The 21,248-nt window shown below is 41.7% G+C and overlaps 1 protein-coding gene across 7 annotated transcripts in view; it reads right to left on the bottom strand.

Moving 5' to 3' along the window:
- Positions 1 to 2,703: 2,703 nt before the first annotated feature.
- adgrl3.1 (adhesion G protein-coupled receptor L3.1) overlaps positions 2,704 to 21,248 on the bottom strand; it is a 150,569-nt gene continuing 132,024 nt past the window's right edge. The window contains exons 19-27 of one of the 7 annotated variants that reach the window (XM_086119558.1): positions 20,602 to 20,693; positions 16,052 to 16,220; positions 11,592 to 11,768; positions 11,024 to 11,117; positions 9,407 to 9,535; positions 7,012 to 7,029; positions 6,358 to 6,414; positions 6,112 to 6,291; positions 2,704 to 5,244 (exon numbers count right to left, since the gene is read on the bottom strand). In XM_086119558.1, the coding sequence (XP_085975684.1) occupies positions 4,604 to 5,244; positions 6,112 to 6,291; positions 6,358 to 6,414; positions 7,012 to 7,029; positions 9,407 to 9,535; positions 11,024 to 11,117; positions 11,592 to 11,768; positions 16,052 to 16,220; positions 20,602 to 20,693 (1,557 nt within the window). In that variant the 3' untranslated portion in view covers positions 2,704 to 4,603. Of the gene's footprint in view, positions 5,245 to 6,111; positions 6,415 to 7,011; positions 7,030 to 9,406; positions 9,536 to 11,023; positions 11,118 to 11,591; positions 11,769 to 16,051; positions 16,221 to 20,601; positions 20,694 to 21,248 lie in introns of all 7 variants that reach the window. The other 6 variants (XM_086119555.1, XM_086119553.1, XM_086119552.1 and 3 more) reach the window with 6 other exon arrangements.

The raw sequence follows: 21,248 nt of genomic DNA, 5'->3' as shown, positions 1-21,248 counted from the left end.
ACACACAGGCTTCTGTGATTGGTGTGTGTGTGAGGGGAGTCTGAGAAACATGTCACCTTGTAAGACATCCCGAATACATTCGCTTGAAGGAAAGAAACTGAGAAACCGGAAAGATAACACAGCCAGGCAGCACTAAACGATCAGAGTGCTCCAGCGGAGATATGACCCACATAGACCAGTACTCATTTAGTCAGCCTGTGACTGGCAGGAAGACAAAGAGGAGAGGAGGTGACAGAGGGAGGGTAGCTCTTAGGGGCCTGCAATGACTTTTAAAGACAGCAAAAATACATTTATTAAAAACAGTCTTTTGATGTTTCGTCTTCTCTTTCTCCCCTCATCATTAATTTATGTCCGTTCATTTTTCCATGAAGCGTATTTGAAACTATGTTTTCGCCAAGCGGCACAGTTTAGTTAAGGACCAAATGGCTCATCCATCCATCCAGAGAGGTGGTGGACTGGTCTTGCTCGCCACTCAATGGCAGTGCAAATACTGACAAACAATCATCCGACAATTTAGTGTCTTCAGTGAACCTAACGTCCCAATTTTTGGAATAGGTGAGTTAGCTGAAATACGTGGGGGGGAAAAAGAAACTCTGCAAGCTAACTCTAGGAACGAAACTCGAACCCCAGCAGTAATACATTCTAACCACTAAGCTACCTTGCTGCCGTTAGTTGCAATAAATGATTATTAAGTCCAAGGTGATCTTAAAGCAAAGGAGGACATCCTTTGCTGAAAAAAATAACAGTACAACTAGAACCTGGACTGGTTGCACTGACCCGGAAGGAATAGAGCTTACACGAGCAGTATTAAAGTCAGCCATTGAAACACTAAACCATGATGACGGTCATGTTTGCTTGTGAGTGTAGTTAGCATATGACCTGCACTGGTGCTGTAGTGGTACATGTTGCTGCCTTTCCCGTAGATGAAACGGATATGGTTCCCAACTGAGGGAATTCGTCGCAAACACAACATGTTTCTGTCTGACCTTTGGCTTAATGGCCTACTGATGTGCTTGATGTTGCGCAGTCAAAATTCAGCCAGTGCCCTGTTGGGATTGACAGGTGTGCAAGACACACTGTGCTGCAAGCTGCACTTGTAGGCTTGCACAGATGAAAGGCCTGAATTTTGAATTGAATCAGACAAGCGGAAAGCAGCTACCAACAGCAGGTTACAATAAGTTCCTATTCTTGTATCACGAACAGCAGCGATCTTTGAAAATAGTACAATAGATGTGCCTTAGATGTCGCTTGCACTATTTTTATTTGCTGCTGAACCGCTGCGATTTTTTGTTGTTGTTGTTGTTGTTGAGAAATCAACTCTACTCTCGCAATCTTCTATCTTCTTGCCCAGAGATTTAGCAATGCAGCCACTACTTCCTTTACTAACCTTAAAAAGTAAGGTTTGCTACCTTGGCTCCCCTTAAGGCCCACTCATAGTGCAGGCTCAAAACATTAGAGTCTCCTGGGGAAAGTGCTGCAATGTCTTACTCAGTAACTGCAACAAAAAGTCTTGCCTTGGAGTCAAGATGGTCCCATATGAGCTTGTCCAACATCCAAATTATTCCTGCGAACCTCAGCCGGTGTGACCAATACACGGCCTCTGTCTTTTATACCGTATATATGTTAAAAGTAGGAGACAAGCCTGAGGCCACTGATGGGCCATAGCTTATTTTCCCAGGAGAAGAAAGAAGAGCAGCACAAATCATTCCTCCATCTATTTTACTGGACTCCAGCTTTCATTGGACAGCTGCTTTGTAGCCTACTTGGTCATAAATAAGCACCGGTAAAGGTATAAATCAAAATCATGATGCAATAGGATTCCGCGAGGAAAAAAAAAGTTTTCGTGGGTTTACAGGTTTAGGTGCGACATGTAGTGAGTGCAGCGGCCATAAACACAACTTCCATACTGTCGACCTTCCACTTCTACTTACTGAAGAGTTTGTCCTCAGTTAAAAGTGATTCTATTCAGTGAGGATATATCATGATAATAATGATAATATACACCATCGGTCAAGAATGTGGATGTGGCTTCTCATTCAATAGCTTGAGAAGGTGCATATTGTAGTATATTTTAGATGTCTAGCTAGCTAGCTAGATAGATAGATGATATAACCATTATCAATCCCAAAATGGGGACATTTGTTGAAATTCTATCTATCTCACTATCATCTTGCTAACCCGTTCTATCGAGCTAGCTAGCTATTTAGCTAGCTAGGTGCCTTAGATATGTCTCCCCCTTCCTGTGGATGGTGTCTGTGTCGTCTAATCAGTCCAGTGAATTATCAAGCAGTGGCTGTAGGTATTTGTGGAATTTGTAGAGATTAATTCCCTGGTAGAGAGAGAATGATAGTACAGGGGTCCTCAGTTTTTCGCTCCTTCTGCGGCAATATGACCCATATTTGTATGCAAGTACTGTAGATTGTCAATAGCGTTGTCGTCATGTCAGAATTAGAGTAAATCTTTTTGTAATCCATTGCTCTTGCTGTCTCGCAGTATCCTATATATGTTAATATTTGAAAAGTAGGTTTAAAGACTTAAACAAAAATAAGTACGAAACCATGCCTAGGAAGTGTTTTTCTATATTTCATTTTTATACTTGAATGTCATGAGCTACATAGCAGAGCATGAGGTACACCAACAGTGTTTGTATTTCATCCCAAATTTCCATCTCAAGTATGCGAGGTGGAAGAAAAAGCCTCAAAGCTATGTCAGTAATTTATTTGTTGGCAAACAACTTTCACTGTTACAACAAATATTAGTTATGAGATCATTCAACTTGGAACCCATACAAAAAGAATAAATAATCAGCAATAATATTGTAATAATCAACATGATCGTAATAATTTAAAATAAAATTAAAAAACAAACAAACAAATAAAGAAGAACCACCCAGTGCCACTTTATTTACTCCTGCATAAAGTCAGCTCTTTTTCCTCCAAGCTTGTTTTTGCTTTTTTTCAACGGATAAACAGATAAATAAATAATTTCTCTCTCGGGGAACTTGGAAGGGGCTTGTGGGATATATGTGCAAGCTACTCTTAATACACTTTTGAAATTTCCCTCCTAAATAAGTAAACATTGGCTTTAACATTAGCCAGCGCTGCAGTGTGTAGAGAGTTCTTTCAGTACACGTTGACGTTGTTTGAAAAACAAAAACAAAAAAAACATGGCATTTTTTTCTGGTTTTTACTTTCGAGGACATTTGATCCCAACATGTTTTTCTGAACAATGACATGTTGACTATCGGTAGTACAGCTAGTCAAATGTGAGAGTATTTGGCAATAAAAATTATATGCTTCGTGTATTAGTTGTTCAAAAATACCTGGTGTGTTTTCTCACCCAGGTGTCGTCCCCATCCCCACCCCCAACTGCCCTCCCCCCTTGTGCCTAAAGGAACAAAAAAATTTAAAAATTAAATTAAAACAAAAAAAGTCAGTGGACCCCACTTCCAGTAAACGTGTTCCCATGGTAATCGCTCCTATTTTCCCTTTTAACTATATAGTGTAAAATATATAGTAATCATTTGCAAAATGTGAGCGCGGTGTCACTATAAAAGGACCAGAAAGAAGTGTGCGTAGGGTAAATGCATATTAGTCAGAGTGCAAAACTGTCTCGATGAAAGATTGTTCTTTTTCCACTTCGTTGTCCATCGGTGACAGTTCCGAATAGTTCCACAGACAACTGACAAATAAGAATTGGTCATATGCAACATTTGACTCTGTATTTTTGTACAATACATCGAAATGATTTTATCATTTCATTATAATTCTTTGATAACTGAGAACCTTTACAGAAGAAAGAAGAAACAACCCATTGTCAACCCCAACCCTCCTTTTTTTGTTTTTTTTCTCCCTTTTTTTTAACCTATAGTCCCGGATTTACAAGCTCTCTTCATTGTTGTTAGCGAAATAAACAGCAGCCGCAATCACAAGAACTCGCAGGAAGGAACATATGACACCAGCCTGGACACGACTCCCGTTGAGCAGATATGAACAGGAAGAGAACTGAGAACATCAGAAAACATATGGGTACAGTATGGTTGATATTTTTCTTTCTTTCTTATTTTTTATTTTTTTTTTTTTTAAACGTGTGCAGGTCCCCCACTTGATTGGCAGGTAGTGGTGCAAGGCCTTGCCCGAAGCCAGTCCACGTTGTGGCTTTGTTCTGTTTGATCACCCCAGAACGTGTCTTTTGCGTGTGAGCGGCATACGGGCGCGAGCATGAATCCTTTCACCAGGGGAGTTGGGTGGGGGTGGATTTGAGGGTTGATATTGTTGCTCAACCTCAGTCGTGATGAGAGACTATACGATATGCTGGAGGTCCACATTAGATAACTTTCAGGTCTAATCCAAGATTCCAATTAAACACATAGAATTACAGATCCCTCCCCTCTCCTCTCCCTTCCATGGTTCTACCCCTGTTTGAAATTCACAAAGTGTCTCCCAGCGTGACAATACATTCAGCCCCTGTCTTGTCCTGAACCATACACATTAAACGCAGGACTCAGTCCAGGGGCGGACCTGTTCGGTCTGTCAGTCAACAACACACGAGTGGAAGGTTATGAGAGTAGGCTCAGGGAGGGATAGGAGTCTCTCGGTGAGCTCTATAGACTGGTGACCAGGTGGGAAGGGTCTAGAGGGGGTTCCTCCGGCGAAGAATCAGACTCCTCCTTGCTGCCGGACACCATGTATCCGTCGCTACCTCCACGGCCCATGTGGTAGTAGCTCTGCAACTCGTGCAGGTGGTTCCGGGAACCCAGGTTCGGCATACTCTTGTAGTAGACGTCATCTAACTCGGGAGCTGTGGCACTCTTACAGGGCTGCAGTTCGCCGGAGCTGTCTTCCTCGCCGTCTGTTAAGCCGTTCATCTGGCCATCCGGGAGGTCCGTGAGAACCGGCATGCTGGTGTACAGCGAGTCTCTGTGGTTGGGCGAGTGCGTGTGCTCGTCGGTCTGCTCATTGGTCAGCAGCGGGAAGAAGCTCTCGCTGGTCTCCTGCGGGATGCGGCGCGGCCTTGAGTAGCTATGCGGGGGAGGCAGTGGCGGGTGGCTGTCGGGTGGAGGGGGGCGCGGTGGCAGGAGGGGAGCGTTGGATTCTTCTCGGATTATCTCCAGACCCAGGTTCTCCTCGTGGGGGAAGGCCGAAGGGTTGTCCAGCACCATGGGACCGCCATCCTCTTTACCGTTGCCCATGCAGCCACTGACCCCGCTGCTACTGGAGCTACTGCTGCCTCCTGCCATACTCCCTAAAGGAAAAGATTTGTGGTTCGGATTTCACTCTTCGCAATCAAAAACACCTTGCGCCACAAGCGTTTGTTTTCCATTCAAACATGTCCAGGTACAATCATCGTTTTATCAGCTGAACGTGTAAAACATCACTCGAAGTCGCAACTCTTTTTCAGTGCCGAGTCAAAGTCAAGCAGAGGTGGGACTCATCATCTCATGATCTAACCAATTAGGTGTGTTCATTAGTGTAAGACTCCACTCATATTGCCTCGTGTCATGTAGTTTTTAACGTTTTCATCACAATGGTTAACTTCTCTTCCAGTTGTGCGATTTGAGTGCCAATGTGTGAGGCCCATCTGCGGTGTGAATTATTTTTGTACGACACCTTTGTCAATTAAGTGTTTTTATGTCTCAATATTGACAGTAGCTGACTGATTTTTACACTTACAGTTCATGCTATAGGTGAGATTGTTAACAAACACATTAACATCAGTAAAAAAATATTATGTTTTGTAGCTAATATTTCCCATGGGAATAACTGGAGGTTGACCAGCATCCTTCAAGGGATTGCGCTCCGCCTTTGAGAGTACATGGTCTGACCTCTATACAGTATTGGTTTCTTATGAGACATGAAATGGGATTGCTTGAAGATGGGATCTTACTGAGTGGCAAATATTTGTGAACGCTTGCGCATATAGCGAATTGGGGATTTTTGTCAGGGTTTGCTAAAGGCCACAAAGGGCTACAAAGGTGGTCGCAGACAGGTATTACATGTCACAAACAGTTTTTCTTATCGTCAAGAAAGTTTAAACACGTTAAAAATGTTTGCAACATTTTCATTCTGCTGTTTATGTCCTGCCTCTGTGAATTTCAAAAGAAGAAGTCACCTCCGTTGGCCATGCTGCTGTTGACCAGTTTGTTCATCAAGTTGTGACTGCGCTCGCTGGTGACCCTCTCGTGGTTGTTGAGGTAGGAGGGGATGTAATTGGAAGTGAGCTCCTTCAAGATCTTTTTTTCCAAGGTAGTCTCTTTGTGGTTGCTATGGGTGCCGTAGCCGCCGCTCCGGTCTAAAATTTGCACACAGTCACTCAAGTATTCGCCGCTGGCCATGCTGTAGTTGTTGCCATGGTTACCATTAAGGGGGAGTGTGTCCATAACACTGGAGTCTCTTGCGTTGTTCAAGATGCCCTCTGAAGTACAAATGGTGGAAAATGAAACATAAAAAATGGATTAAAATCTTTTAATGTACTAAGTGGATATCTCAGTGGAAACATGAATAAGTGAAACTATTCGCATGTGATAGCATAGAGTTTGCATCGAATTGAGGATTAACAAGAAGCACTGATATATACAGTATATATACATATATATGTATGTATATATACAGTATATATATTTTTTTGTCCAATACTACAACCAATTAGATTTTATAAAATTACTGTCATGACAAATGCGAATTGAACAGTAAAATAAGTTTAAGTAACATTGAATGTCAATGAATTAGAACTCAATTTAAAGACAAAACCTATTGCACTTTCATTCAAGCCACTCACATGTCTATAAATGAGATCTACAACATTTGAGGGGCTTCAGAAAATGCGTTAAAAGCATTTTCCCAGCCAGTAAATGCAGAGATTCTGTATGAAATCGAATCAGCCAATGAAACGATACTTTGCAAAGGCTGACAGCAAAACCAATCTTCTTGGCAGGAGATAAACAAATTTGCCTCAGAAGCGAGACATGAGAAAAGGAAGTCGATGTTATTAAAGTATTAATTTAGCCCGTACTTGTGTCTCGGTAAGATGCTATTGGACGCATGAGGGAGAAGAGAAAAAAGAGACATAGATATGAGGTCAGACATCAGAACAACAGACGCAAATCGGAGGCATGGTTAAGGTACTCTGTTTTGCTACATTGTTAGCATATTGCTATCATATGCTATCATTGATTTACAACATTTATCACACAGAATAAACATTCCACACTACATGCACAGAGCCAAAGCGAGTATGTGACGGTGCAAAAAATGGCATGGTCGCTCCCAAGTATAGTGAATGTGCCATGCAGTGTTTAACTGTCATGTAAAGCAATTCAGTTCGTAAACCCTATCCCACTACATGCCGTCAACGAACCCATTCAATGCGTATGCGCTGCCTTGGCGCGAGGGTTCAATGCCATGCCGGATGGACACGTGCGACATAATCGAAAAATGCTCAGTTGGAACGCGGACTGTAAATGAATCGCTGCACTGTTGTGACATCTCGATGCATCCAATCGCAGAGATGATGGCGGAGTGATTTCAGAGTGACAACCGCAAGATATTTGGGGATGTTCAACAGTGAAAACAGCATGGAGGAGAAATGGAGGAATCAATAATTAATGCAATGTCTCAGTGTCTGAGCTCCGAGACACAAGACAGATGTGATGTGGTTGAAAAAAAAAAAAGGCACACCGATGCAGGGAGATCTACTTTGGGTGCACACTGTTTGTTGGATGTGGTCGAAATGGGTGATTTTAGCTACCTGCTCAACCTGAAGGTCACCGTGAAATGCTCTTCATTTGGCTGTAATTTAACAAGGCTATTGCAGTTCATGGAAATGAACAAAATAACTCAAACTACAATTGAAAAAAAACTAAAACAAAAGGAAATAAAGGAAAAATAAAACAAAAAAGCTTGAAAAACAAACAAAACTAATTGGAACTACCGTTTCCATTTGTAAAACTAAAAGTGATTGTAATGATCGTAATACTGTCCTTTGTTTTTGTCTTTGTCAATAAATATATCTGACCTTTCGGTGTTCTTTCCAAATATAACAGTTGTTTGAGGAATGCAATTTACTTTATTACACAGCGCTTAGTGACCTTTTATTTTTTCCATCTTGTACTCCACAAATACCCCATATATTTAAAAAAGAAAAGAAAAAGAAAATCTAATAAACTAATTGATTAACACTAGTAAACATGGTACTAGAACAATCTTTATTATAAATAAATACAACCTAACAAGCTTGCTCTAAAAATAATTTAAAACAAATTAAATTCACAATTAATAATAATGACAACAAAGTGTATGCAGAAAAAGTGGTTAAGATTGCATGACTGTCTGTGTCTTATATGTTGTATTATTTTATGTTAACTGTTCTGTTGATGGCGGTGCGGGTACCCGCAGTGGCTCTCTCTTTCCAGTGGTTGCACTGTGGTCGTGAGGGAAGAAATTTCTTCTGTGTTGTATGTTGCACAGAGAGCATATTTGACAATAAAGCTGACTTGACTTGACATAACAAAACAAAACAAAACGGTCAAAATGAAATAAAAACTAACTCCAATGAAAACGCCAAAACTATTGTAAACCTGTAGCTTCACACATGAGCCTAAACCACCCTACATCCTGCTGTATAATTAGAATCGGATGAGCTCATACCTTTCTTTTCGTTGCTGCTCATCTTTTCCTACTCATCTTCCTCCACATCTTCCTCATTGTAAGCAATGGGGAAAGCCACCATGCTACTTCCTGCTTTGTCACTTTGTCACAGGTGCCAAATATGGGCTAGCTTGCACTGTGCCGCCATCATCCCTGCACCGTCCTGTTCCCCTACCCTTGTAGAGCAAGCCGTGCAAACTCATCGCAGCGTGTAAGCACCTTTGGCGATACACTAATCTGGTATTTTTCACCGAATAATGTGAATATTCTAAAGTAGGGATGAACATTCGTTATTGGATGTACTTGCTTGATGGGGAAAAGGAAGAAAGGAAAAGTCTGATCTTTTTAAATATTAGTTTTTATGTGACAGGTGAATCACTCTGGAAAGCTCCCGTTTCCACAATGTATTGAGCAAAATAATGTTGCCCAGAGGAGTGACGTGATGTTCGTTTGGCTCAAGTTGCCTTGGCTGACATCATGTTATTCTTTTGACTGCACAGTAGTTGAAACTTGGCGAATAGCATATCTGTCAATCAAAGCCTCAAACCAATTAACTAAGATCATTATTCTTTAATATTTAGACAAAAATTGCCAACGATCAGCGAATAAATTCTTCTGCTCATCGCCATTGCAGAGTGATTCCCCGATTATTTCACCGCAGAATTCAACATCACACGAACACAGTCATGCCAAAATGAATTTCATCGACATTTGCTAATGCATTGCATGCAGTACATTAAGAATAGGAACATCAGGCACACCTTGGGTGTTGTACATGCCCACAGCAGGGTTGTTATAGACTGCAGAGTCCCCCAGGAGAGTGTTATAAGGATTGTTAGTACCATGGGGACGAAGGAGAGCATTAGTTATAAGATGATTAGCCATGGTTCCTGGTACAGGCAGATAGAGAAAGGAAGGAGGGAGGGGAAAAGCAACAGCCGAGTTAAGAGACGAAAAAGAGGAGGAGAGGAGGCATTTGGAGATTGAAGGCAAGAGAGAGCATGTAGATGCGGCACGGTGGGAGTGAGTACAGCAAGAGTCAGAAAAAGATGAAGAGCGAGTGTGTGGAGGAAAGAGGGAGAGAAGAGGACAAGTGAATCAAACGAGCAAACACAAATCGAGGAGAAAGCCTGAGAAAAGCGAGTCAAGTCATTCCTGCAGCCACAGGTCAAAGCAGGGGAGGAGACGCACACTTATACAGTGGACTTGCCATTGCTACAAAAACATGTTGCAACTCATTCATGTGACATCTTCTGTATATAGATGTACAATATAGCAAGTAAAGTAAACACACTAAATTCTTTTGTATGCAAACCCTGACACGAATGATTGGATAAAAAGCCTTTTGCGACAATTCATCATTATTGCGGGTTAAAATGAAGGGAATCACCTTCAAAAATATTTGATTGTACAATGTCATTTTTACTCAGGTGAAAATGTATTCTGTAGTGCATGTTATGGCAGCCTTGGGCAAAGTGGATAACAGCTAAAAATGACCTGAATGTTAGCGACAAAATGGTTCCAAAAAGGGAATGGTACCATGCCATTTCCGAAGCCATATAGTGTCCAAGAACTTGCACTGTGTATGATAAGCAGCGCCCTGCACTTCACAGGACTGTATACACTGTACAGTAGGTGTGACAAAGATGAGGAGGAGTAGATGGGTATGCCGGTAAGGAGGTGCTAACACTTCCTTCTCTAAGTGTGTGATAATTCAGACGCTGACACTCCGCGTCTGCTTTAGCATCCATCTGTCATGCTAACAGCTTATTAGTGGCCTGGAGGAAAAGAGAGCACACCTCAACTTGGAGACTAACAAATGGAAGTGCGAGTATATTTCACTATTTGGATGACACACACTTCATTTATAGCACTGCTTTGACCTTCACGGGAGCGGCGGCAGGAGATATCACTGAATGCATCACTGAGTGAACTATACTACACGTATCTGTTACACGCGCACTCACTGGATACTTCATTGGGTCGATCTGAGCCATGCAGAGGTCCAATAAAAGAGCATCAGCAACGTCTGCCTCCACAAAATGTGCCCTAGATGATATCTGAAATGTTCTTATACATTCCACAAGTGGTTAGAAGCACAATTGAAGCGTTGTTCAAATTTGATCCGCCCTCTAGCAAATCCGAAAAAGAAGATGATGTGTTTGTTTTGAAAATTCTTTTCAATGAAAGCGTGCTTGCTGTTTCATCAAATACAGTATGCACCCTAATGCTGAAACGAACGCAGTGTTCCGTTGTGGGACGTGTGGACTCCTACCACTTCGCTAAATGGCAGCTTATGATAGCTGAGCCTTGTGCTAGCAATAAAGAGGATACATTGACAGTGATGGGGAAGAAAATGTGTGGTATCACACAGTTACCTCTGTTAAGTGTGGCGGAGCTGTTTATGTCTCCTGTGATGAAGGAAGACTCCTGTTTCCTCACGGTGTCATTCCACATTCGCCTGATTCGACTCTACGAACACATAGGAGGAAGCCAGACAGAAAAGGGAAGAGGAGGAAGTGGTGTGGAAAAAGAAGCAAAACCATAATGAGAAAAGGAAGAAAGAACAGTAAGGCAGTGTTGGGTCAATGTAACACACATTTTGGAAAAAAAAAAAACAATATCAAAGGGTGTGATGTTCAAAAAATGGGCAATTAGCATGGAAGGGCAACCAAAAAAACAGAAAACAACAAGCAGTAAAGGGATAATAGGGAGTGGGGTGGGGGGGGGGGTATCCACCCGTCTCTTCAATTTACATTTCAAAACAGTTTGCCAGCATCTACAGCATAGGCACAGCTGTGAGTCAAGGCTGAGGCTAGCTCCACTTTCAACTCAAAAGGAACTAAAAATGTACCTAGCGACAATCAGTTCAACGCGCCAAATTGGATCTACAGTTGAAAGTGAAACGCAATAGCCCAAAACCCTGCTAGCGTGCAGCTGTCTCACCTGAGATTCTGCTGTGCTGTAGCGTCCAGGTGTGCAGGCAGGTAAGCTCACCTGTGAGCCTGTCGAGTAGCGGCCAGGTGTACGCGAGGTGGTGGTCTTGGAGGAGGAGATGGAAGTCTCCACGCTCTTGCCGCTACAGCAGTGAGTACGCAGACACTTGCCGTACTCTTTACGCACCTACAGATGGGGGGAGATACTCGTTCTTATTGGAGAAGTCAGTTGTAGACCATATTTTAAATAAAGCCCAAATGAAAGATTGCAGGAAAACTACAAATCTCTTTCTGTTTAAACTTCAGCAATTCGCTAAAAAATGTACAAAAAAGACGGCACTGACACAGACCATCACAATTATTCAGATATAGACTACCCCCCCCCCCCCCCACCCCCTACCCACCGACCACCTTTCTTGTTTTTAACTGTAGAATTTGTTGAGAAAATCATTTTATCCCCCAAAGGCTAATTAATGGAAAACTTTACATCTGTCAGTCAGCTATACAGATGACACCCAACGACAGGCTGACACACTCCTTTTGCAGCGAAACTGCTGTGGCAAACAAAATTACTCATCTGCTGGATATGGCGGGCCATTGCTGACCGCTCCAAGTGCAGTCACCATTTATCTCAATTATGATTTGCATAGGTTTCCCTCTAATTATTATTCTTGATATTGATACAGTATGCATATAAGGAAGACTAATGACAATTTGTTTTCAGACATGGCAAAACCAATGTATACCCTCAACCAAGAAAGTGTAATTGAATTAAAGACCCGAACGGGAAAACAAACGCTGGAGAAAAGGTGCAGAGAATTTTGCTGCTCTAATGTCGCATTTGTTTTTAGTATATACCTTTTTGTCAATAATTATTTCAAATGCAGGCTGAGTAAATGTATATTTTATTTTATTTTTACATTTATAGTTTAGAATATCGAATAAAATGCTAGAGGGGGTTAGCGAGGGCTACACAAATTTCTGATGATAACACATGGCCATCACCATTGCTTTTCTTTCGCCCGTCCATTCCGTTTTGCATTGCTTGTTAGCATTAATTACAGACTTTCCGAAGGTAAAGTTTGGTTAAATATGAAACATTTCCACAACAATTCTCTTCATTTTATGTTTATTTTGATGGTAAACTTCAACTGAATGTAAAAAAAAAAAAAAAAAAAAATTAAACCCCCCCAAAATATTAAATTGTCCGAACAACAGCACATATCTTGAAAAAAATTGTATCTCACTGCACCACTATAACTCTATTTCCATTATTTCCAATGATTGAGAATGTATTCTATAATTTTGACCAGCAACAAGGAGAAAATTAAGTTCCCACCGTATTTCACTGTAACACTGAGGTCCAAGTCAGCACAGTGAAACAACGATTTCGAAAAAACGATTGAAAAATGACCTTTTTAATTTCACTGCAGTTAATGTACAGTTTGGATGAAAGCTGGAAGACTGACAATTGTGGCTGAGCATTTGAACAAATACGAATGTGATTCTCTGCCATTCGGAGGTCTTTTTATTTTTTCTTTTCTTTTTTTTTTTTTTACATTTTTGACATCGAAGAAAAGATACATTTCGGAGAACATTATGGTTATGTGCCGCACTGACAAGAAACCCATACGGACTGGAGTGGACTGTGGCCACATCCTGAGTCTACCCGCAGCTTCGATGGGACAAAAATAATGGCTTCATTTGATATATTACCCTGTGAACTGCTGAGGTTTCCTGAACAAACATCGACTCCATCAAAATGTCGGTATTACAGGATTAACTTTAGAACTTTCCCCATTATCACTGACCCAACTTTATGACTGCATTTGTAATGCCCATATTCCTCCAGGAGTCATATGATGCACTTGTACACACAAAACATCTGCATTTAGATCCTAATCAAGTTAGAACAAATAGCACCGTAATTACTTTTTAACAAGCTTGTTGGATTGGCAGCCGTGTTTCGCCGCATGCTCTGTTTGAACAGCTGTGTGGAGAGCCACGCCGTGCATCTTGGGAGAAACCATGCTGGGCTGCAGCCAAAGAAAACCTCAGCACGGTTCGAAGGATATCTCTCTAGACACCTGATCTGATGGCCTTACACATACCTTAAGTAGATCTGCGACACACGCAGACGCACAAACATGCACATGCGTGCACGCACACGCGCATACACTGAAAACCCAAAACCCTCAATGGGACTGACGCCACATAAGTGTGTATTGAGTATTGCATAAATGTTATCGCCAGATCCTGCTCTTCTTCCATAGGCAGTGACAAAGTGTGGGAGCTGTGGAAATATGACAGGACTCTTCCCGCAAACCGCATGTAATTAAAATTTGAAAAAAATATGAAAAGAAAGCATACTGTATATTCAATTCAATTAACAATTGCATTATTGTGTAAATTATAATGAGAAATGGCATGATGTGTCCCTTAACATATTTATGATGCTATTTGAAAAATGTCTTTACTTTGTTTTGAGCACATCAGGTTTTTGAGATATTTCCATTTTTTTGTGTCCACCTGTTGCTGAACCTAACCCTTAATTCACATTATGATATACATGACTATGTTTTATCATTATTATACGGAAGTATTATTATTATATTATTATCATCATGGAAACCTAATGTAATAGAGAAAAAAACTAGGGCAGATGTGGAATCACTGCAAAAAAATTAATCTGGAAAAGTTTACTTGCATCTCTGGTTAAAAAAAGGACTACCGGTAAACATTTGTTGACCAGCACTATTTTAATAATCGATTAACCCGTCAATTATCATCTTGATTAATTGATGAATCAGATATTAAAATTATTATTCTTAGTTCCCATCCATTTATTCAAAAACAATATTTCAAATCAGTAGTGAAGATGAATAATGAAATATGATTCCATTATAGGTTTGGTCTTTAACAGTCGACAGAAAATCTGCAAAAAAAAAAAAAGATTGTTTTCAAGAGCGGCGGCACTGGTTAGCATGTCCGCTTCACAGTAGAGGGTCATGGGTTCCATTCTGGGCTCCGGCCTTTCTGTGTGTAGTTTGGATGTTCTCCCTGTACCTTTATGGGTTTTCTCCGGGTACTCCAGTGTCTTACGACATTTCAAAAACATGCATGGTAGAAGTGAACACTCTATGCCAGGGGTGGGCAATTATTTTCCCGGGGGGGCCAAATGAGAAGCAGAAAATATTGTGGAGGGCCGGGCCAAAAGTTAGAAATAGGATTATTTGCTACAAAATGAGACGAGTAAGAGACCTTGTGGCTTTTCTTTCCTCTCACTCACTGTCTCTAACTTTACCTTGTCTCGATCACCACACATGACAGCATTGCTCAGCTGATGCCGCGCAACGAACTTTTGAAGCCAGCCTCGGGACGCTTCGAAGTCTTCGATGCTCATAGTTAGCGCTATGGAACTCGCCTCCTCTCTTATTAGCGGTCCAGTTTGCGGAAAGTTTTTAACATGATAACAATTAAACCATTCTAGGAAATGTTCATTTACTCGAGCCACAAGCAATTCACTCTGAGCATGGAAATTGCCAGAATCGGACTGAGTAAGAATCGCTTCCTTGTTTTTCAAAGTCTCGTAGATTTGAGTCTTTCCGACTCCAGGCGTCTCCTGAATGTTTCGTACTTTGTTACCCGCTTCGTTTAATCAGATACATATCACTTTCCCTTCCATGGTCATTACTCTCTCCCTCTTTCTTCATCTTCCCCTCCCTCCCTGTGCTCTGCAACTTGAAGTAACTGCGCCACCTGGTGTTGAAATACCTGTCATTACAAGTCCAAACGAAATGAATGCAATCAAACCTTAATTGTGCACCAATCTTCTGCGGGCCGGATTAAAAAGACCAACGGGCCGGATCCGGGCCGTGGGCCGTAGTTTGCCCACCCCTGCTCTATCCTGTCCATCGGTGTGATTGTAAGTCCGAATGGTTATTTTGTGTATTCTGCCTACTGCCCGAGGACAGCTGGGACAGGTTCCAGTTCGCCCGCGACCCTCATGTGGGTAAGCGAATCAGATAATGGAAGGATGAGTGTATTTTATTTGTGTATTTGTTGTGTACAGTATGCATGCTAAACTCTCTCATCCATTAGGTCACCATAGCCCAATATATCAATATATATATATATATATATATATATATATATGTACTGTATATATATATATATATATATATATATATATATATATATATATATATAAAGGGGTTCGTAAGGACATTGTGTCTCTGAGAGGAGCTTTGTTGCTGATCAAATTAAAAACTACTCCGATAATAATATTTCAAAAATATCCACGTGCATTAATTGTAATGCGGGATCAAAAGTTGAGGAAATGGATACCATGTGATTTGAATAATTATATCAACGGAGACACAGATTTACCGATTGGATATCAAGTACGTCATTTGTGCGCCTCGATCACTCTGTTCACTACAATCCATTTATGCACTGCATGTTACTCACCTTTTTCTGCAGAATGCAGTGGAAGATGAAGATGAACATGCCCTGCAGCGAGTTGAAGATGGTGAAAAGATAAGCCATGATGACGGTGCTTTCGTTGATGTACATCAGACCAAAAGCCCAGGTGAGGCCCAACAGACACAGCAGGGCTATGGCCCCGATCACCCAAGACCTGCAGGAAAGGGAGGATCTGTGAGAAAAGCTTTTTTCCCCTCCTTGTGCTGCACTCCGCACACTACAGTCTTTGAAAAGAATGATGATTCTCTAAATGCGTCAAACATAAAGGTCAGTAGAAGCCATGGATAATGGACCCCTATTTCAGACAGAGTACTTTTCCGTTTGCGCTATGCTAACCTTATCGCTTGCCCTCGATCAGAAAATGCTCTTCAGCCAACTGTGATGCAACATGGTGCCATAAAGGATGAGAAAGGGGTTAGGGAGGGTTACCTAAATCCCTGACAAAGTTGGATGAAGAAACCCGATCGTGGTTTTCCTGAAGAGTTTCAAACTCGACCTGGAAGCGTCAAACATCACAGATGCGGAGGAAGGTGGGAGAGGCCATAACCTCGCTGATAGCAGCGCTATCGAGAAGACTTTTTTCCAAATCCTGAAATCTTTAATGGGATCGGCTCTTACAGGCGTTTTCAAGTTCCATTAAATTAATATTCGAAATCAATCCATTTACTCTACCACGTTACTTTGTTATGAGAAATGCAAACCACCTTTCTACCGTGCTGCCCTTTCTTATATAGACTACATTTATCAAAAAAGCAGAATAACAGAGGACAAGGGAAACAGATCAATGGCCAAGCCACAAGGTGCTGTCACACTTTACTTCCCTGTTTCATGCTGTACATTTTTATTTATTTTTTTTACTTTTAACTTAAATCGGTCTGTTCTAAATTTAGCTGTATTGCTTTTCACTTCCTTCCGTTCAGTTTTTTTTCCCCCCTATGCAGACATATAGAGGCTAGCCTGGGAAAGCAAACACTATTTATTTTCTGTCTGGCACAGATTTTCTTTTACTTTTTAAGGTTGCCGCATTCTTACAGTGCCAAATGTTATTTTGCAGTTCGGTCTGCTTCGCCTGCTGTGAATTCCACTCTATTCTTTTATTTGCAGTATTGACGTGGTCATTTTGCAAACTGGGACCCACTCAGATCACTTTCCCCATGGGAATGTTTTTTTTTTCTTTTTTTGCTTCAGATGATCTTGCTTCAAACTTTGCAACATTTTTCGACAGACCCAACTGCTAGTCTAGCCGTTTAATTACTTGCAAACCTTGCTGGTTGATTTCGTGTAAAATCCAGTACGCCTCCACTGCACAGCCGAGCATAATGAGAGTGTGTCAAAAGGTGTGATCCAAATAAGAGCTGGTTACAACGGGCATGCATACAGCCTGTGTGGGGATTCAATGGGCAGCAGGTTGGGGGATATTACGGGCATCAGAAAGCGACATTTCCCCATAAAAGGTCACAGTTTCTGCTCCACTTCAGCTTAGATAATGGCCTCTAATGCGATTGGCTGACTGGCCAGCGATCACCTCCCATGGAAGGAATAGAGACAGAATGAGTGTGGGGGGGGGGGGGTATAGCAAAGGATTTTAGCGAGATATTAGGAGAGTCGGGAGGAAGGAGGAGAAAGTAAAGAAGAGAGTAAGTGAGTGCGACTGGGGTGATTGATTTGATGTTGCCCTCTCTGGCACCATTCAGCCGAGACATAAGCGCCAATAAAGCCCGTCTGCCGACCCTCTCCAATAAAGGAGCACGCTCATCCCTCTTTTCCTTCCTTCTGTGCCCCCTCTCTTCCCCCTCGGTGCTCCCTTAAGTCAGCCTCTCAGCTGCTTCCCCTCGCTCACATCTAACCAGTGTAACATTTCAACAGCACGTTGGGCAAGTTATATGGGTCAAAGAAACAGCTCACAAACGTCACACGTGCTCAAGTAATTCATATTCCAGGGAGATGAGTAGACACGACCGGGTCTATTAAGGAAGGGAAGCTGCTTCTACAGACACATAAGCCGACAGGCAAACCATTCAAAATGTCTGCGGGGCATCTTGATTGGAGAACGGCCTTACCAAAGGCAACGTATGATCTCTTGAAATTAAAGAGACAAAGAAAACAAAAAGGAAGGAGAGGAAAAAAAGGGCACAGTTATGATTATGATTAATGAGGAAATGGGACATGACTAATAAAGCCAACTAGATTACAATCTATTCAACCTTCAGCACATTCAGAGAAAGCGAGAATTCCATTAAAAATGTTGGAGGGGGAGGGCGTCCGATTCTTTAAAGTGCTCTTTGATTTTAATCTATCATCAGGCCTTTTGATCACATCCCCCAGAAAGGCACTGAAGGAAACATCCTGTGGTTGCTCCTTAATTTCTGAAATGCCCCCGAGCGCTGTCGCCAAAGGAGATGGCGGCGTTGGTGTTTATAGGCAACAACGAATGATCCCACCGTCTCGTGATTGACTTTAAACATTGCGCGCCGCATGTCGGCGGGCCACTCGCCACGGAGCTGCGGCATATTGCTCAAATTAGACCGAAGCCTTTTGTCTCGCGCGTCGGTTGGAACGGGAGAATAACACAGCCGTGATTAGTTAGCACAGGCAGACAGAGACGCTTCGCTCGTTCTGGAATGAAGTCATATTTTCAAGCAACGTTCTCAGAGGGTCATATGCAGACAATAATGACGCGAATTTCAATAAGAGGCCTCTTGAGATGATGTCAGACAAAAATGAGATGTGTTTTGTACAAACATGCTGAATTAAAGAAAGACAATGGGTACGAGATTGGAAGGAGCAGTCATATTCAGACAGATCTCCCTTTGGGTTTGTACAGTGAACGTGGAGGCAGAATGCAGACAGCTTAGCTGAAGAGGCACAGACAGACGGGTCCAATGCACGAGACAACAATGTATGGTGTCTGTTTTTGGAGTCTCATTTTTTTTTTTAAATGTACTATGTCATTAGATGAGTAGCTGAATGATGAGTAAAATGCTCACAGGGGACCAGAATGAAAAAAAGAAACATCAGTGGATAACTATATCAAACATGTTGAAATTCAGAGAGAAGGACAGCAGAGAAATTTAGAGTCAAGGGAGGCGTGAGCGCTGTAATTAAAACCTGCCGCCCTATGTGGACGTGATTTTCGCTTTTCGTTTTATGTCTCATCATTGCCACGAGGACGTAACATGTTTGATCTCTTTCGCCTTGCAAGGCTTAAAAAAAAACAAAAAAACAATAAATAAAAGCTCAATGTGTGCGCCATTTATTTTGTGTCGTTGAGCCACCACCACTGTTTAGCGTACCGCCCCCATATAACATTAAAAGTGTTGACTTCCATTTATGAGTCTCTGATGTTTGCGCACACACAGTAGCATGCGCGCCACTAAGCGGTGACCAATCAAAACACATCCTCGGGTAAGATGATTTGAAAATGAAAACACCCTGCTAGGCTGTCAGCGGTTATATATGAAGATTAAATGTAATAAAAATGAATTAAGACTTTGTTTGTGAAAAACTATATTAGAAAAGGACCTTGAAAAAAGAATTGCATACTAAATATCAAACGCAATTTTGAGGGTAAAAAAAGTGATTATTTTCCAAAATCGTTGAGTGCATTCACACTATGATAATGAAATGAAGTATGAAGATAAGGTATGAAATTAGTAAAAAAGTTGAAATGGAGCGTAATTTCCAGCTAACGGTATTACACTTTTTTTGGGGGGGGGGGGGGGGGGCGTAAAGTATATCCATCCATCTCTTTTCTAGACCAGTGGTCCGGGTCAGAGCCACAGGTGTGCCGCAGCCTATCCCACCTGACTCTTGACAAAAAGAAAAGAAAAACAAAATACATTGAAAACAAATCTACAGACATGCAAATTCATGGATGCCGAACCACGAGTATGCGGGGGTCAATTATATTTATATTTTGTTATCATTGTATTTAAAAATCTGTATTAAGGTGAATAGGGTGCAGTCCAGTTTTAAATGACTCGTCAACAGATCACATATCATTTTAAAACTTGAAATGTAGACCACTCGGAGAGTCTCACAACTATCATTACCATCTTGGACAAGCAGATTTAGTAAAGCTGCTGCTGCTACAGGTTACGAGTAATATAAATAGTGGACAAGTGTGATTTGTGCGTGTGCACGTAATGTGGTGGCGGATGTGTGCGGTTAAAAAAAAAGAAAGAACAAACTTCGATTTGGAAGGTGTTGCACTTTCTATAAAAGCAGTTGTTGGGGGGGGTTTTTTGCCTCCATCGTGTTGCTGGGCAACAGCAACACATCTAGATGTTGCCCAAGTCAAGCCACTCTCTTCAATAAGTCCATTTTTATGGATCAGGCAGACAGTACATAATGTGTTGATGGGCTTTAAAGCCGCTGTAGGTGGATTCCAGGAGAGAAGAAGGGCAGCTTTTCTGTCTCCGAATTGTTATCGCGCATTCTAAAACGACAGTTAAAACTCATGTATTGATGTCCCCCTATCTTCATGCCCACGAGTGTGCACCATCAGCAGCTAGCAGGACCGAATGTACACTTACTTGATGTTGTCCAGACACCCAGAATCTGGTTTGAGGATGGCCGTATGATGGAACATCTTGTAGAGAGCAATGCCAAGGAAGATTACATTGAGCTGAAACACACAGACAGATACTAGTTAGTTCTTCGTCCCAACTCAAACACACAATTCACTCTCAAGGCACAGGCCAAGAGTAACTCGTAAGTTTGCTGACACAGTTTCACTAAAGTTCACCTGATGTGCTGAAAGCTTGGAACATCCTGAAGTTATAATAAACCATTCAGGACCACTGTGAGAGGACAGATCCGAGTCTCACAGTTGCCCTTAGTGTTTTAATAAAGCCGTTTTTGTGCTCCATCTCAGAGGCTGTCTGGTGAGCAGCGGGTGTAAAGTCTGCACACTACGCTGCTCCCTCTCATAATCTTGGTCAGATCAGCGATAGAAGCCAGTGTCAGCAGGCTGACTTCAAGACAAGCACAGAGCACAGCAGCGTGCATTCTGGCATTAATTTAATTGGGAACACGTCCTATTGCTACCGTGGCGTTTTTGTGACTATTTTGTATTTTATCTGCGTCTGACAAAAGCTCCAGCTCTATTTCCAACTCTGTGTACAAGTCAAAGTAGCACATAAGCTGTTCCTTGTCGGCTGCAAGATTCTGAAGGGGCAAT

This window comes from Hippocampus guttulatus, chromosome 9 (genome assembly GCF_054856545.1).
Source record: "Hippocampus guttulatus isolate MCC_2025c chromosome 9, RoL_Hgut_1.0, whole genome shotgun sequence".
In the NCBI taxonomy this organism is placed as follows: Eukaryota; Metazoa; Chordata; class Actinopteri; order Syngnathiformes; family Syngnathidae; genus Hippocampus; species Hippocampus guttulatus.
Note: the sequence above shows the minus strand (reverse complement) of the source record. Positions and strands in the feature narration are given on the sequence as shown.